The 18,278-nt window shown below is 37.1% G+C and overlaps 1 protein-coding gene across 2 annotated transcripts; it reads left to right on the top strand.

Moving 5' to 3' along the window:
* The first annotated feature begins 1,043 nt into the window (after positions 1-1,043).
* LOC126966151 (dihydrolipoyllysine-residue succinyltransferase component of 2-oxoglutarate dehydrogenase complex, mitochondrial-like) lies at positions 1,044-16,753 on the top strand. Of its 2 annotated transcripts, XM_050810100.1 has the most exons (10): positions 1,044-1,138; positions 1,214-1,290; positions 5,898-6,035; positions 6,670-6,832; positions 9,317-9,514; positions 11,638-11,798; positions 12,369-12,527; positions 14,546-14,679; positions 15,313-15,470; positions 16,355-16,753. In XM_050810100.1, exons 1-10 carry the CDS (start codon positions 1,112-1,114, stop codon positions 16,487-16,489), a joined length of 1,350 nt encoding a protein of 449 aa, XP_050666057.1. In that variant the 5' UTR covers positions 1,044-1,111; the 3' UTR covers positions 16,490-16,753. The 2 variants fall into 2 exon arrangements, with proteins under 2 accessions (XP_050666057.1, XP_050666058.1); XM_050810101.1 differs by lacking the exon at positions 15,313-15,470.
* Positions 16,754-18,278: the final 1,525 nt, after the last annotated feature.

The following is an 18,278-nucleotide window of genomic DNA, read 5'->3' on the forward strand; positions in this document are numbered from 1 at the left end:
GTTGACTTCACTGTCAAACACTCACTCCTCCTAAACGGCTGTACCGATTTGGATGAATTTTTTTGAGTGTGTTCAAGTGGATTCGAGGATGGTTAAGATTCATAATTGAACTACCTACAAAACGGCTGGACCAATTTTGATGTTTTATTGTGTGTTTCAGTGAATGTGAGATTGTTTCAGATTCTCATTTCAGTCCATATATAATTCTCCTGAATTGAATGAGAATCTGAAACAATCTCACATTCACTGAAATGAATGGGCAGGAGCCCATGTGTATGTTAGTGAACACTTACCAACGGCTGGACCGATTATTAAAATTTAAGACGTGTGTACAGGACAACGTCTGTCGTGTCCGCAAATCTTATATATAAAATTCTCGTGTCACAATGTTAGTTACCTTACTCCTCCGAAACCGCTTTACTGATTTTTACCAAATTTTATATGCATATACAGTCATGCATATAGGTCTGAGAATCGGCTTCTATCTATTTTTCATCCCTCTAAATGTTAAGGGTAGTCCACCTCAATGTTTTTTATTTAAATTTTTTGACAATTTATTTTTATTTTTATTTTATTATGATTCAACATTGAAAAATATATACACATTTAAATTTTCGACAATCAACAACTATTTTTGTATCACGATTTTTATATTATTCTGTTTCATCCATCAAACCGATATAGCAAGATCCAATAATTGTAGTACGATATATTTTGTAGGTCTGAGAATCGGCTGCATCAAAATTTTAATAAATGATTTTGTTTAATATGTTTTATACGACGTTTGCTGGGTCAGCTAGTATATTCACCCCCTTATTCATAATGGTCCGCTAACTTTAAACAGCCGCTTAGGAGTGTTTTTCTCGTTCTGACTCAGGTCAATAGAAGAAGACAGAGTGAGAATTAGCAGACTATTATGAATAAGGGGGTTATAGTTTACTGAAATGTTGCAGCGGGTTATCAGAACTTTTCGATGATGCTAAACTAACGTCAAAATTATTAAAACGATATTCTAGCAGATGAGTGACATTGACTGAAGCGCTTTTTAAGATGTTTTGTGAATTATTTGTATAAAATTATAACAAAACTATTTCAGTATAATAACACAATTATGCTTAGGACTAGACTCATACGAGCCGTATGTAACTATTATTTATAATAATTTGATCAATTTGATTGAAAAATCAAAAATGTTAATTTTCTATTTCAACAGATATTCAAGGGGTCTTCACGAAATGTCACACATATAGTTTGCTTTAAATGGATCCACTCTAGTCCAAACATATCTATGTAAGTATATTCGTCATATTTTTATTGTCTGTTATAATAACTGAGAAAATACATACAAGAAACTTTGAAACGGCATGGATGTGGTAAGTACTTTTCACCACAAAACCACGCAAAAAATGACATTTATTGCGAGAGAGATTTATGTAACCGCTATATAACATTTATTTAAATTTGTGTTAATATCTTGTTATTTTTGTTATTATTTGACGACTCATATAGCCCAGTGGTTAGTGACCCTGCCTACTAAGCTAGAGGTCACTGGTTCGAATCCATGTAGGTGCAAACATTTACATGATGAATATGGATGTTTGTTTCCGAGTCATGGTTGTTTTATATGTATTTACGTATGCTTAAGGTACTATATTGTATTATATACATAGTACAGTACAGGCTATGCCTAGTTGGGGGCAAAATAATTTGTGTGAAAGTGTGTCAATATTTATTTATTTCATTATATACAATTAAGTGAAAAACATTTAATCTGGTAAATAAATATATTTTTTTAAATAAACCTTGGCTCAACAGCTTAATTCGCGGGCAGCGGCCTGTCTAATCGTTTTATTTTATGTGTTTTAATTATTATTATTATCAAATTGCTTATAATTATGATGATTTGAGTGAATGTATAAGAAAGCTATTGACACAAGCTATAAGACCATGCATAATAAACCATCTTATAAACCAAATGAGGGTCTGAACTTGGTCAGGGCGTAGTGTTGCTAACAATGCTTTCACTTTACTCTAAAATTTATTTATGACAGTAAGGGACGAGACTAGCAAGACGTTCAGTTGATGATAATTGATACGGTCTGCCCATAACAATGCCATGCCGCTCAAGTTTATTGAAAAACCCAAATATTCTGAGTGGCACTACAACTGCGCTTGTCACCTTGAGACATAAGATGTCAAGTTTCATTTGCTCAGTAATTTCACTAGTTACGGCGCCCTTCAAACCAAAACACGGTAATGCCTAAACATTACTGCTTCACGCCAGAAATAGGCGCCGTTGTGGTACCCATAATCTAGCCGGCATCCTGTCCAAGGAGCCTCCCACGGGTAAAACTGGTTTCACCACTGGTTGCACCTATCAACGATGATAAAGTGTCTTATTATATAATGGAAAGTTTATTCGATTATGCGTTATTTTACGAAAATACATAATTATCATTATAAGTTTTTCTTAAACGCGATTTTTTTCGGCGAGTCAACATCTTCAGATAAAAAAAAAATAAAACTCATAATATTTGGATGTATATTAGAAGCAAATGTCTGCAATGGGTATATCAATGTTTCATGTAGATACAAAGTATTCTATGTTAAAAGTGGCTTCCATTTGCACGATTCGAATTTACAAAGTGCCAGTTAAATCAATGGGCGGAGTTTATTACAGGTGAAATATTTGCTAAAGAACTTTTCTATACGCAGCCGTTGTGCATATGTTCAATGTTGTAGCTAATAGACAGTTTTATGGAATTATATACGATAGGTAAGCAGGTTCAAATCATCGCAAAATAAATTTTAAAGGATACCTATTACCTAAGCTAAGGCTGATATCTATAAAGTGTACTAAGACTTTGCTCAGACTTTACTTCGTTGTTAGATTCTTTAAGCGGTAAATCGCCCGTGCGAAATCGAAGCACGTTGTCAAAATCGGCGAGCAGCTTTCCAGTTACCCGACTGGAACACGCGAATTCTGGTCGTTGTCGAAAGCTGCTCTTGGTAACTTCAACCAGTTGCCGCCGTGCACATGAAGAATGACACCGTGGCCCTTACGGCAAAAGTGAAAGCCGATCTACTGTGCGCTATTTTCGCCTCCAACTCGACTCTTGACGACAACGGAAAAACACCGCCGACCATCCCGCGGTGTCAGAGCTCTATGCCTGAAGTACAGTTCAGACAGAGCTGTTCGGCGAGCTCTGTTTTCGTTGGACGTCAGGAAGTCGAGCGGGCCGGATGGCATGTCTCCAATCGTGCTTAGAACATGTGCCCCTGAGTTGAAGCCGTTGCTAACGCGATTATTCCGGCACTATTATTCAAAAGGCGTAGTCCCTGACTCATGGAAGTCAGCCCTTGTCCATCCGATCCAAAAAAAGGAGACAGTTCGGATCCGGCAGACTACAGACCTATTCCTATTACCTCCCTGCTTTCATGGAGAGCATAATTAACCGCCAGCTCTTGGTATACCAAGAAGTTCACCAGTTGATCAACGACCGGCAGTACAGCTTTCACCATGGTCAGTCGGCAGGCGATCTTCTGGTATACCTAACACATCGATGGGCGGCGGCTTTGAAAGCAAGGGAGGGACTGGCAGTTAGCCTGGATATAGTGAAGACGTTTGATCGTATATGGCACAAGGCGCTCCTCTCAAACCTTCCATGATTTGAGCTTCCCGAGAGCTTATGCAAGTGGACATCCAGCTTCCTCACTGGGTGAAGCATACAGGTCATTGTCGACGGTTATTGCTCGAACCTGAAGCCCGTGAACGCTGGAGTGTCCCAAACCTGTGTGCTATCTCCCACGCTGTTTCTTCTGCATATCAATGATATATTGGACACCTCTAACATACATTGCTATGCAGACGACAGCATTGGTGATGCCGTATACACGGGCCATGCAGGTCTCTCTCGGGAAATCGTTGACCAGTGCCGGGAGAAACGAGTGCCATCTATCGTGTCCTCTCTTGAGAAGGACTTTAGTTTGCGCGTTTAAACGCGAAAAAGCGTTCAAGTTTTGCGCACTAAAAAAACCCCATTTGTCGTATCACCGCTCTTCGATAACACTTCCTTTAAAACCTCGCCTAGTATCGAAATACTGGGTCTCGAAATGTCAATTCCGTAGTCATCTGGAGGGCAAAGCCAAATTGGCTTCGCAGAAGCTGGGCGTCATAAATAGAGCACGGCAAATCTTCAAGCTGGCCCACATTCTAGCGCTCTAAAAAGCGCAGGAGTTGACAGCAATATATAATCCACACATGGATTATATATTGCTGTCAACTCTGGTCTGGCGCACCCCAGTATCAGCTCGATCCATTTTTCCGCGTACAACGCAGAGCAGCTTGAATTGTCGGGGACTCAGTGCTCTGTGAACGGCTGGATCACTTGGCATTGCGTAGAGACATCGCTTCATTGTGTGTCTTCTAAGGCATTTATCACGGGGAGTGTTCCAAAGAGCTGTTTAATCTGATTCCTGCCGCCGAATTCTACCTTTGCACGACATGCCACAAGTTAGAATATCATCCTCAGGATCTGGATGTGTGGCGGGATCCTCCACAGTGCGGTTTTCAAGGAGTTTTCTTCCACGTACTACAAAGCTGTGGAATGTCTTACCATAACAACAACTAAATCAAAAATTATGCTTAGCTTACGCTCAGTTACGTTTTACGTACTAAGTACGCTCTTAAGATCTCAGCCTTAGTGTAAGTGTATCTATTGTATCTTCTATGTATTTGCTTTTAAGCCTGGACTTAAAAACAAATACATAGAAGTATATAGAAGCCTTCGAGATGTAGTAGTAGCAGAAATGTTACACATCAGCTGGAGCTAAAGAGATTTAACTATTACTCCAGCGCTTCGGCCAAAACCGGAAACAGCTGCAGACCGTGAAATGAAGAAAAGAAGCATGCTCATGTCTTACGTCATTACAGATACTCGTACGACGTTTTACAATTTTGATAATTGGCAAGATAGATGGTTACCGACGCGCTAAACGTTGAAAGAAATTAAGTCTCCGAAACATTTGAAGGTCTAAAATCAACAGGATGGAAGTCCTGTTTCGCTTAACTTAAAAGAGTGTTCAGTTTCTTGTATGTTCATTCCAAAAACTCTACTTTTCCCGAACAAATGGAAGATTTAGTAATTTAAATTAAAAATGTACAGTGCCTATTCAAATGAGAAGTAACATATTATGTAGTGAAATTCAAAAGAATGCTTAACTATCATTTCTAGCTTACCAGACATCCCCCATCATGGTAATCGGTCACACGCTCATGCTGTCTTGGAGTAAACAACTTGTAAAACTTTTTGTAAAATTTACATATTATTTGGTTAGACTGATGTTCAAGCTTAAATTTTGTGTTTCGGTTTCATTCTAACCCCTTCACAAACGAGGACTTCTATATCGGCATTCTTGCAGAGTCTCCATTCTCCATTTTCAGACAGGGCGGGGCCCAACATCCTTACGTTTTCAATCATTGGCAGCGTCTTATCATTATCTACAATTTGACAAAACAATCGTTCTGACCAGGTGTCAGACGTTGGTCCCATACATTTCCAAATTTTTCCAAAGCGCTACCGATTACAGATAGAACGAGAACTTCTATATCGGCATTCTTGCAGACACTCCATTCTTCATTTTCAGACAGGGTGGGGCCCAAGATCCTTACTTTTCAATCATTGGCAGCGTTTTATTATTGCCTACGGTTTGACAAAACGTTCGTTCTGACCATGTGTCAATCGTTGGTCCTATACATTTCCTAAGTTTTTCAGCAATTTCAATTAAAGATTGTAATCTTGGCTAAGCTTGCAGTCCTCATGCGAAAACCCGATGTTATTTTAAGAGTGTTACTATTATAATTCCTTGTGTAACAATATCATGTTTCATGATTGCAGACACTTAAGAAGCAGAACAGTAAGAGATCTGCAGATATTTCAACATGCACGTAGTATCCGTACAACAAAATGTATCTACGGTATAGAAGAAGTGAAAGCACCGAACTTCCCTGACTCTGTGTCCAGTGGTGACGTGAAGTAAGGAACAGTGCATATTAGACGCTATATTTTACGAGTAGGTATCAGTACGGAGGTGGCTGATCATTTAAAATAAAATCTTGATAGTAAACAGCTCCTGAAGAAAGGAAATTGCGCTTTGACTCATAAAATCATTTAAATAAAATACTTTTTAAAGGATTAAAAATCGTGTAATTGTAACTATGTTTACATTAGATTTTGCGTAAAAGTTACATTTTTATCATTATTTTAGTTAACCCGAAGACCTAGACGACTTAGACCTTTCGAGTGTAACACTCGCGTTAATCAAAGAAAATAACATAAAAACATACCAATGCAATAATCTTAAGATTTTGGCAGATGGGCGATAGTTACTAAACAACTTCACCAGCATCATTATCAGTGGAAATTGTGCTGGACATAATCCACCTGATGCCAGCGTACATCACACTCTTGAAGTCTAGAATTTTCATGCTGTTACTTACCAATAGTCTTTTATTGTTTTACAAAAGACAGTGAGTATCTAGTATATATGGATAACCTACAGACTGTGAAGAAGATACACTCATTGACTTTATATAAGGTGATCAGAAAACTAAATTTAAATATCAGTTAAATAGATGCGAATAATCAAATAGTATCAAATCTTTTCAAGGTTGATAAAGAAGGAGGGCGATGCTGTGGCGATGGATGAAGTAGTGTTGGAGATAGAAACGGACAAAACGGCACTGCCAGTGATGTCCCCGGGTCACGGCACCATCGCCAAGATGTTGGTGAAGGAGGGTGAATCAGTCAAGTCCCAACAACCCCTGTTTCAGGTATCTAAAATCTAGACAATTTGAACCCTTCTATTGCAGAACAAAAATCATTTATCTACAAAAATAAAGTTAATCCTAACACTAAAATTCAAGCACAAATATATTTGTTCCAAATGTAGTTAGTATTATACAATATATTTCAGGAATAATCTCTACAAAGCTTAACCTAAAGTTACGAGAAATAGCTTTTTTACTGGGGTGAAACTATGTTTATTTTCGACGAAAAGGGACGAGACGAGAGACATTGATACGCCCTGCCCATTATAATGTAGTGCCGCTCAGGATTCTTGATAAACCGAAATATTCTGAGCGGCACAACAATTGCGCTCGTCACCTTGAGACATAAGATGTTAAGTCTCATTTGCCCAGTAATTTTACTATTGGTGCCTTCCAAACCGAAATACAATAATGCTTGTACACTACTACTTCACGGCAGAAGGAGGCTCCGCTGTGACACCTACCTAGTGCAAAGAAACCTTCTACTGGTGATAAAATTTTTAGGAATATATAATTCATATCAAATTTAAATTAATACTAGTAATTTCTTTACACGTTGGGTCTATTCAATAGCTTATCCGATTTTAATGTAGATTTTACTGATGTATTTCGGCATGCTCCTCGTTACATTTGGTTTTTACCTCATTCTAATCAGTCCACAATTATAAAGGTTAATAGAAATAATAAAATCGTGTCAAAATAAAATCGCTTCATTTGGGGATACGAGTTTCACTAAGGCACTATCAGTGCTAAGGATTATCTAAAGCAAAAGAAGGAACGGTACGTTTTTGGCTGTAACATTTAGGTTTTGAAATTTTTACCTATTCCAGAACTTTCTTCTAGTCGACCAGATTTGAGGGGTAAGCTGACGTCTTCAATGCGTAGCAGTGATAAAATAGTTTTAAATGCACTTGTAACAAATTGGAAAAGTGAAAACAATAAAAAAATGGGTAAATTAATTAAAGCATACCAATAAACATGCTACAAGTACCCAGTGGTAACTGTGCTCAAATCCTGTATAAATACTGCCCAAAATAGTACTGGTATGTTATTGGAAGACATGGAAATTCAATTCATTCTTAGCCAAGATACACAATTCCGTAATGAGTTTCAATCAATTATTGTCTTATAGTTTCTATATTAACTATTATATATATTACTATTTGATGGTAAGGGCAAGTCCAGAACTTTCAGTATAGCTCTTGTATTACCTTGTATTGTACTTAATTTTCATATGTGCATTCTATGTAAGCTCTTATAATTTCAACTCTCTAAAACTGAACATAAATGATAATCCAGCAGATTAAAATCGGGACTAGACGACGGCCAGTCTTCAGCTATGATGAAATCCGAAACGTCTGTTTCCAACAAAGACTGTGTAGACCGAGCTTTATGACCCGGTGCCAAGTCTTGCTGGAAGGACCATTCTTGATTCTGGAACATGGGGTTGTTAACGAGCTTCACTACCTTCTCAATAATGGTATCTTGTTCTTGTATGGCCCAGCCACTCCTTCATAGCTGATACCACACCAAACCATTACTGAAGTCGGATAGTGCCCACGTTGCACTTTGTCGATTAATTGGGAAGCTTCCTTAGAGCTTTGAGCATAAATACGGTCATTTTGTTTAAAATGTTGTTCAATTGTAAAGAAAATCTCATCCGTAAACAAAAATTCTCTGTGACCTCCTTTTGCGTATCGCTTGTTGGTTAGTTGTTTCGATTTTACCACCCTATTATTTTTTAAATTATCATTATTATAATCATAATAATAATTATAATCAGTTAAGAAATGACCAGTACGTCTCTTATATGCTACAAGTCCTAAGTCATCTTTTAATATACGTGACATGGTTCTAGGTGCAATCTTCATCTCCCGAGATAAAATCTTTTGCTTTAGGATAGGATTTCTTCGAATTCTTTCCCTCACTTCTTTGACCACCTTTTCGTACGAACACTACGTGAACGGCCAGATCTTTTTCTGTCACAAAAATTTTACTAATGCCAAGCGTATTGAGATTTTAAAAATTGCATTCGGCTCCAAACATTCCTGGTGTAATTCAATCACAGCGATTCGGTTCTCGTCATCACCTCACTCCATTTTAATATCGCAAAATATTTCTACAATTTATTGGCGCCAAAATGAGAAAACTCAATGAACATTCATATAAAAATGATAAATTCCAAATTCAAAAGTAATATTTTGCTTATTTTTAATTGTAACAGTATTTATGGCCAGACTAATAATATATATATATTATATAGTCTTAAGCTACATAACAAACATTTACCGTATTTATTTAATCTAAAGAGAAAGAAAAATGAAAAGGATTAATTTGTATTCCAAATTTATTTAGTCTCCCTATCTCCTGGTACTCCATCTTCGACTGCGAGTTGATGTTAGTTGAGTGTTTTAATGGGGTGTACTGTTTACTTGATATACAGTTCACACACGTAATGTTTCCTACTTATGTTGGTGTATTTTTCAGGTGAATGTGACGGGAGTGGCTCCGACAAAGGCTGCAGCAGCCCCCGCGCCGGCTGCCCCCGCCCCCGCCGCTGCCCCTGCCGCTGCCCCTGCCCCTGCCGCTGCTACGGCCTCTGCTGCCCCCAAGCCTGCAGTGGCCACCCCCAAACCAACTGCAGCAGGACCTGCAGTAGTAAAGAAGGCAGCCGCTGGACCCACGGTATTACATGATAATTCTTATAAGGCTACCATATCATTAATTTGTAGAGCAAGTGAAAGTGTTGATGGATGCTTTGGGAAATGTGTCAAACTACATAGATCAACTAAGACCGAGATCAAATTGGAGATGTACTGATAACAAGGGCCAAATCAAGAAACCCAAGAAATAAGAGACATTATGTTATTGAACGGGAAAGTTGAAGTAATTTTTATGTCAGCTATTAAAGGACGAGCATGAATTACTCTTATAATTGATATTCAAAGACAACACGTACAAGCTGAGGTGATGGGAAGTAGTGAGGAAGCCGCAGAAGCACATCCGCAACAGGCTAGCGATACTCTTTAAGGAAAAAGCGATTCACTCGATTGTATGAAACGTGCAGTCATTGATAGCTTGACAGATGACGGCTATATTCTTGTGGAAAAAGGAGATCCGAAATTCACTACGTTTTAAGCAACTGTTCGCTTACAAACTTAGCCGGATGATTATTATTTCTTCGTGGTCAATCGCTATACTGTAATTACTACCATTTCAAACTTATGTCAAATCACTACCAATATATTACGCTACCAATTTATGCGACATAGTCCTTTTTGCTGATGACACTTCCTTAATTTTCAATGTGGATAGATCGAAAGAAAACTTTGATGATGTAAACAAATCACTTTTATGTATATTAAATTTGTTTAACATAAATAATCGTTTGCTAAATGCCGATAAAACAAAATGCATTAAATTTACTATGCCAAATGTGAAACAATTTCCAACTAATATTAAACTCAAGGAGGAGTCACTTAGTCTTGTAGATTCTACTTTCTTTTTTTTTATTTCTGGGGCTTCACATTGATTCAAAACTAAAATGGTGCCCCCAAATAGAATCACTTGCAGGTAGACTTGCCTCAGCAGCGTATGCAGTTCGAACAATCAGACAACTAACGAATCGACGGCTAGACTTGTGTACTTTTCCTGCTTTCATAGTGTTATGACGTATGGCATTCTACTATGGGGTAACTCAGCAGATATCCAAACAATGTTTGTTTTAGAGAAAAGAGCAATTCGTGGCATATATAATATAAAACCTCGCGACTCATTGCGTGACCGTTATAAAGATATAAATATTTTAATAGTAACCTCCAATATATTTTTGAGAATTTATTGTACACACATTGAAACAAAGATAATCTGCTGAAAAGAAATGATATACATAACATTAATACAAGATACAAGAATAAATTGTTGATTCCAAGATACCGATTACAAAAACTTAACGATTCTTTCATGGGAAACTCTGTGCTTTTCTATAACAAACTCCCATCAAAAGTGACAGAGCCATCAATTCGTCATTTCAAATCTTATATTAAAAAACAATTATTAAGGAAGCCTATTATAGAATAGATGATTTTATAAATGCCAAGATAGCTTGGCCAGATCCATCCTCCTCCATCTTGCAATGAGAGCTTGACAATACCTTAGGTTCTTGTAAACCGGTGTAGAGTTATGACTAGTTTTTGTATAATATAGTGCAATAGTATAATAATTATGGATACAACTTTGTATTTTTGTATATTAGAATAATTTATTTTGTGACGATTCAATGTGATCCTCGAGATTTTATTGAATAAAGATATTCTGATTCTGATTCTGAATCTGATACTGCACGTTTTATACTAAACTAAATTTAAATTTTTACTTCGGCTGTCCCGCCTCTTATAACGCATCTTATATTATTAGTATTTACATCCTCTTTGATCCGCAGCACCAGGGGTCCAGAGTTATATTGCCAGTCTTTAATTTGGGAATATGCTCTAAGCTTGAAGGTCCCTAATCCACTTTCCTAAAACACTTTCACGTATCGATAAACTATGATTTTTTTATGACAGTCTGCTTTATACTATATCATTTCTGGCCATTATTTTTAGGCTTAAATCATTTTTATATTCAAGCTTATTGTTGCGTGAATACCTATGAAGTTTCCAAAATTGTGCAATAGTTTTGCACAATTTTGGAAACTTCATTGGTGTTGGACTTAATTTTTTTTAATATTCTTTATTAATGTATGTGTGGATAAAAAACTTACCGATTTACAGAAAAAATACTTTATCATTTGCTGTTTCCTCTTCAAGCTTGCTGCGCAGAAGCTGGGTGATCCAACAAAAGTGATATCGGGCTCGAGAACAGAGCTGCCGGTGCCCATGAACAGGATGAGAAAACGTATTGCTGAGAGACTCAAGGAGGCGCAGAATACATGTGCCATGCTGACTACATTCAATGAGTGCGATATGAGGTACTGGAAGACTAATTGAATGGTTTAAGCCCAAAATCGACAATTATCGGTTTAATATTTCAACATTACTTATGATAATCCTTTCATGGTTAACAAATAATAATCAAATAAGGAAATGCTGTGTGATTCCTCTCGTGTATATATGAGGGTGGGCTATGGTGTTCACGATGATCTATCACGGGATGCATAGGCATAAAATATGGCCATAGCCCAACCATAAAATATGGCCATAACCCAACGTGCGGACGCGCGAGCCTCATTGTTCTTATGAGAACTGCTAAAGTATCCACCGTAACAGTAACATTGTTTCTACTTTTATATCAAACTTCCCAGTAATATCCAGAATCTATCAATTTGTAAATTTAATAATATCACTAATCAAATTCTGTTTTAAAATGGTATTATAAAATATCTGATTATTTGGATTACAAACAGCCTTGGCATCATCTTCAGTTACCCTAAAATAAGTAAATATAAAGGTGATGTTTACTTACTAACAAGAGAGCTTTACGCTTGTCTGTCCAGCGGCCATAAGAAGTGGCTTAAGAAACAGTTCCAATTTTATTACAGCAAGCTGATGGCCTTCCGAAAAGCAAACTTGGAAACATTCACGAAGAAATATGGCACGAAATTGTCTTTCATGTCGCCGTTCCTGAAGGCTGCAGCAAATGCCCTGATGGATCAGCCAGTAATCAACGGAGTCATCATTGGAGATGATATAATTTATAGGTAACTTATTATACATTAATTCAAAACTGCAGGACTTATTAGTGTTTGAGCTCACGGTTTTGACACTATCAATAATTCTTTGTCTTAAACCTAGTAATAGTCTAGTAGTAGTAGTATTCTAGGCATCTATGGGGTAAGTAACTACTGTACCTTTGCCACAATTACAGAGTTAACAGTTAACATAGAGTGCTCGGAACATAAGCGATTTTCTGGAGGTATACGCGATGTTAGGTTGACACTATTTAGAGCATACTGCTTTTTCTTATACACGTGTCAACTCTGGGTACGGTATACCCAAAGGACAATGAGTGTTAGGATACAATATAATAACGCATATCGCGTCCTGAAGAAGATGCCACATTACTGTGCCCTTTTCACATGTTTGCCGTAGGCAGGAGAACCGACTTCTTCGGGATCATCAGATCGTGTTGCGGGATTCTGAAATAGGTTGCGGATCGAAAAATATCATCCGTTTATCGTTGTCCGGGCTCATCAACTGCTCCATTTGCATTCCGCTTGCATCATGACTAAAATCGCAAATAAATTACGATGTTTTTTGTCTGATATGGTATACTATTTTATTTATTTTAACTACAAATTATTGTGATATGGGCTTTTATGCCTGAAATAAAAATTTATTATTGTTATAAGCTTATACACGTGCAACTCGTGCAGGTTAAATTTTGCTTTTCATGCTATTTCCAAGTAGGGTACATAGTTGAAGTGCTTTCCATGATGGATTAAGCTAATTTCAGCAGATAAATATAGCTTATTAGTTTAAGACTGCAAATTGTGACGCTCTCGTGACAAACTAAATCAAAGATGTTAATTCAAATCAATGAAATAAGGAAATGAACTAGATACAGTATTAAGAACTGATGGCGCCTCAGCAAATAATTTTAATTAGTAGATTTTAAGTGGCCTTGATCAGATAGGGATTTATATATTTGTTACGGATAAATTAAATAGGTAGTCACAATCTCTGCAATGCCAATCATAAGCTATTCATTATTTATTAGTTCCTTTAAGTCGCACTGTTTCGCGAATAAAGACGTCAATACCGCGCAACCATTTGACGTTTCATGTTGAATGTGTTTGGTTTATTCATTAATAATTAATTACCTTAGCTAATTTATAAGTTCGTCAAGATAGAGCCTTTTGCTGTTAGGAAACACATGCCAACAGGCGAGTCTTATTACTTTAGTGTGCATGACATGCTAGCTCTTACAAATGCGATATTTAATTCACTTTGTTTTAGGGTGCGTGCGTTGCTAAAAATATTTTGTTTACTAATTTGCTCAAAGCTGTCAACGTCTATCTAGACGTATATATTATCTAAATTAATTAGTTACTAATAATTAATTGATTGCGATTTGCTTAAATTGCTTAAATATAGAGTGACTTATTGTTCATGTGTTTGGCTTTCTGTGACATGAATGTTTATAAGGCTTATTCATTCATTTGTCGTTAGTGTAACTGGTTGGCTATAACGTATTTGGTACAGTGAAAAAAAGAAAAAAAAATGGAAAGAAATAATATTTAGTTTAATTAGTATTTTCACTTATTGCAACTGTATTTAAGAAAATTTATTGAGGGTAGCGCAGAAAGTAACACCTAAAGTTACTTTCTGCGCTGCCCTCACCCAACGTATTCCGGCGATCTTGACCAGATCGTCGGTCCATCTTGTGGGGGGCCTACCAACACTGCGTCTTCCGGTACGTGGTCACCATTCGAGGAGTTTACTGCCCCACCGGCCATCTGTCCGTCGAACTATGTGCCTTGCCCAATGCCACTTCAGTTTCGCAATCATTTGGACTGTCGCAGACTTTGGTTCTCCTACGGATCTCCTCACTTCTGATTCGATCTCGCAGGGACAATCCGAACATCTCCATGAAGCGGCAATCCATATTATTTTGTCCAAATGTTGTGAGTTGTCTTGAGTGTAAATTCCACTTTCTAAAACACGACATTTGGGCAGCTGTATTTGTTTTTGAAATAATTAATACTTTCCTCTTCAGAGACTACGTCGATATATCAGTCGCCGTGGCAACACCAAAGGGTCTGGTCACACCAGTTCTGCGTAACGTGGAGTCTATGGACTATCCGCGAATAGAGCTCAGTATAGCCGCACTCGCGGAAAAGGCACGGAATGGTTCGTTTCTTCCCCATTAATAACATGATACAGACTCAAAACAAAATTTATAGAGATGTGATAATTTTAAACAACGTAATTTATTAACCGAGAAGGTATAACAGCAAAGTGGCTACGGTTAGTGTTGATGTAAAAAAATTGAATTGATTTTTCTTGATATATTTTGTACCGTAATATGGTAGATGTAGTATGGTAGTAATTTAGGAAAATTGCTGAAATCAATTTGTACTACTGACATAACATTGTGGTTGTGAAATAAGGCTTATCATAGCGCAAAGTCTAAAATCGTGATTACTATATAATTCAAAAGACTTTAGTTCTCTTAGTAAATGACTACATGCTCTTTCCACTTCTTTTATGTTGCGTGTTTTAAAATGCACTAGAAAATATCATTACACAGTATCGAATGCGTATTGCATGGAAGAAAGAATGTCACGCGGGTCTAGTGTCCGAAAAAACAATATTTTAAGCAATATTCTAAGCAACTGGAGTAAATGCGGCAATGTATAGCATATAGCAGTCGAAGCTTATTATGGTATAATTTGTGGCATATTCCATATTTTAGCTTTGTTTTCAATACGACGTGATTTGTCTATATGTATAGAACGTCATTGATTGCTGTGCTATTTAAAGGTAAGCTGACACCAGCTGACATGCAAGGTGGGACATTTACAATCAGCAATGGAGGTGTATTTGGATCTCTGTTGTCTATGCCTATTATAAACATGCCACAGTCTGCTATTCTTGGAATGCATGCTATAGTACAACGGCCTGTGGCGATAAAGGGAAAGGTAATCTACATATTCCACAACAAACACATTGACAGAAAAAAAAATTAACTCATCCATCAAAAGAAAAGCCCAAATAGCTCACTTGATGGTGATCCTTTAACAATTCCTTTTAATTTCGTTTTTTTACATTTTCATCTATAGAGGATTTCTAAGAATTACAACCAAACGCGAATTCGAATAAACAACCTTAGCTTAGCTTTGAACTTATTTATCTGAGTATAAACTTATTTAACAGTAGCGCCATCAAGTAAAAAGATCTTCTGTTAACCTCGCACTGGACAACCACCTCTTGCAAAGAGGATGTAAATACTACGTAATAAGAGGCGGGACTGCCAAATAAAAATATGAAATTTAGTTTAGTATGAAACGTGCAGTGATTTGACATTAGTTTGAAATAGTAGTAATCACAGTATGCCGATTGGCCACGAAGTATAATCCGGCTAAGTTTGAAAGCGACCAGTTGCTTAAAACGTAGTGAATTTCGTCTATCTTCGTTTTTTACAAGATTATAGTCCGTCATCTGTAAATCTATCAATGACTGCACGTTTCATACAATGGAGTGAAACTTTTTTCTTAAAGAGTTTTGCTAGGCTGACCTCCTGACAGGACCTGGCTCCATGCGTTCTAGTCTGGCTGTCCAAGGAAACTTCTGCAGCCATTCCGTTACTGCACTGGGATCGTCGATGTGCATCTCCCCACCGTTCTTTTACCTGTTTTTCATTATAACTATGATAATAGGCTAACGGGTGATCTTTTACCTATCACTAATAACAGTACTATGTTTCTCTTCCACATGGTATGCACCAATATGTACGTTCAATATACACCATATTAAAAGTAGTACTTAAGAAATTTTAACAATCTATGATCATTATATGTTTTAGGTGGAAATTAGACCAATGATGTATCTGGCTTTATCGTATGACCATAGATTGGTCGACGGCCGCGAAGCTGTATTCTTTCTTCGAAAAGTAAGATCGGGAGTCGAAGATCCAACTTCAATTTTGGCGGGAATTTGAGCAATACTATCAGAGGAATAATTATTTCTACTCTTTGAGTGATGATCTCTCTCTATGATCAATGACGGGTGATATCAATCAAAGTTGCCAGCTCAGAATATAAGGATAAAAGTTATCTTTTTGGACCGGAAATATTGTTTTAAGCATTTTCTGTGTTAATGAAAAGCTCATAATCATATTGATTTCTATAAAGTCATGAAAGTTTTAATAATGTACATAATCCTAAAGTATTCCTTAGATTGTCAATATATTGTTTTATGTTTGTAGAAATTGTCTTCATTTATTGATCCTTACACTCATGATTCAAAGATTTATAATTTACACACTAATATTGTGTAAAAAATATGCATGCCATTTATCAACAGAGTGTGTACTTTACGATATGATTTATTTATAATAATATGTGCAATATTAAAACAAGCCATAACCACCAGATGATTACGGATTTTTTTAAGTTTCGATATTTACAAAAACATTATATCTTTTGTTCTTTATGTTATTTTCAGCGTTTTCTGGGGATTGCACTAAGACAACGTGTGAATAAAAGTAATAACTACACACATCAAAAAAGTCTAAGCAACATGTATTAATTTAAATTTTAGGATTATTTTTTACATTATAACATATTTTATTTATAATATGATTGTTTTAGAATCATATGATGTAAAAATAACAGCTGTTGTCTTTATACGTTCTTTTATCAAAAAGAAATTAACAATATTCGAATATACTGCAGAAACTAAGGTACACAAGCAACTAAACATTTTTTTAACAAATTGAGATTTCTAAAGAAAATTAATTTATTATAAAAGAATAGGATAATTTAATACAAAGTATGGGCTCCTCTGCTATTCAGAACTTGTCGGCAATGATTATTCATTGAATTAATGAGACTGTTTATGTCATCTAGCTGTATTCGCTCCCAATGGAATTGTAGCAAATACTTCATTTGTTGGGTTGTTTTCACTCCGTCCAAGTCCTTCAAAACACGTCTCTGGAGCATGTCCCATGCGTGCTCAATGGGGTTGAGGTCTGGCGATTGTGCAGGCCAGGGCAATACTCGTACGTTCTCCGTTGCCAAGTACTGACTGATTCGCCGAGCTGTATGTGAACGCGCATTGTCATGCATTAACGTAAAATCGGAGCCAAAGGTTTGTGCAAATGGATGGACGTAAGGTCTGAGAATATCCTCAACGTAATTTTCAGCGTTCATGTTTCCATTTACAAAAACGAGCTCAGTTCGCCTGTTCTTCATAATACCCGCCCATACCATAACTGTTGAGCCGCTGTATGGATGAACTTCCTGAATGCACCTGAGCCTTTCAGTGTTTCCCGGCCGACGGTACACTCACACCCTCCTTGTATCAGGCCTAAACCCGAATCGCGATTCATCGGCAAAACATAATTTTATCCCATTGTTCCTGGGTCCATGTTCTGCGTTCTCTACACCTTCATTTCGACGAGCGCGATTCCTGTGACGTATCGGTGGGCACCTAATTGGGCGTCGAGGTCGTAGGCCGTACTCATGCAGTCGATTCCGCACAGTTTGGGGACTTACATCAACACCACTTGAATTTTGTAGCCTCAAACTTCTCTCGAGCGGTTAACATCGGCTGGCGTCTTGCAGCGAGTTGTATGTACCGGTCTTGCCGAGTGGTTGTATTACTTTTTACGGCCTGAATGCTGTTGAGCAGGTTCCCTTGTATTATTGTAGCGCTGCCAAAGACGACAAATAACACTTCTATGCAATGATATTATATACAATAAAGAGGTAGATATCGCACTAGCG

Source organism: Leptidea sinapis, chromosome 9, assembly GCF_905404315.1.
Source record: "Leptidea sinapis chromosome 9, ilLepSina1.1, whole genome shotgun sequence".
Classification (NCBI taxonomy): Eukaryota; Metazoa; Arthropoda; class Insecta; order Lepidoptera; family Pieridae; genus Leptidea; species Leptidea sinapis.

Bases quoted from the DNA above. Each gene is read 5' to 3' on its own strand.
- LOC126966151 (XM_050810100.1), top strand. From the start codon at position 1,112: ATGCTTAGGACTAGACTCATACGAGCC. The intron at 1,291-5,897 runs GTAAGTATATTC...TCATGATTGCAG, and splicing joins TCTAGTCCAAACATATCTAT to ACACTTAAGAAGCAGAACAG. The intron at 15,471-16,354 runs GTAATCTACATA...TATATGTTTTAG, and splicing joins CTGTGGCGATAAAGGGAAAG to GTGGAAATTAGACCAATGAT.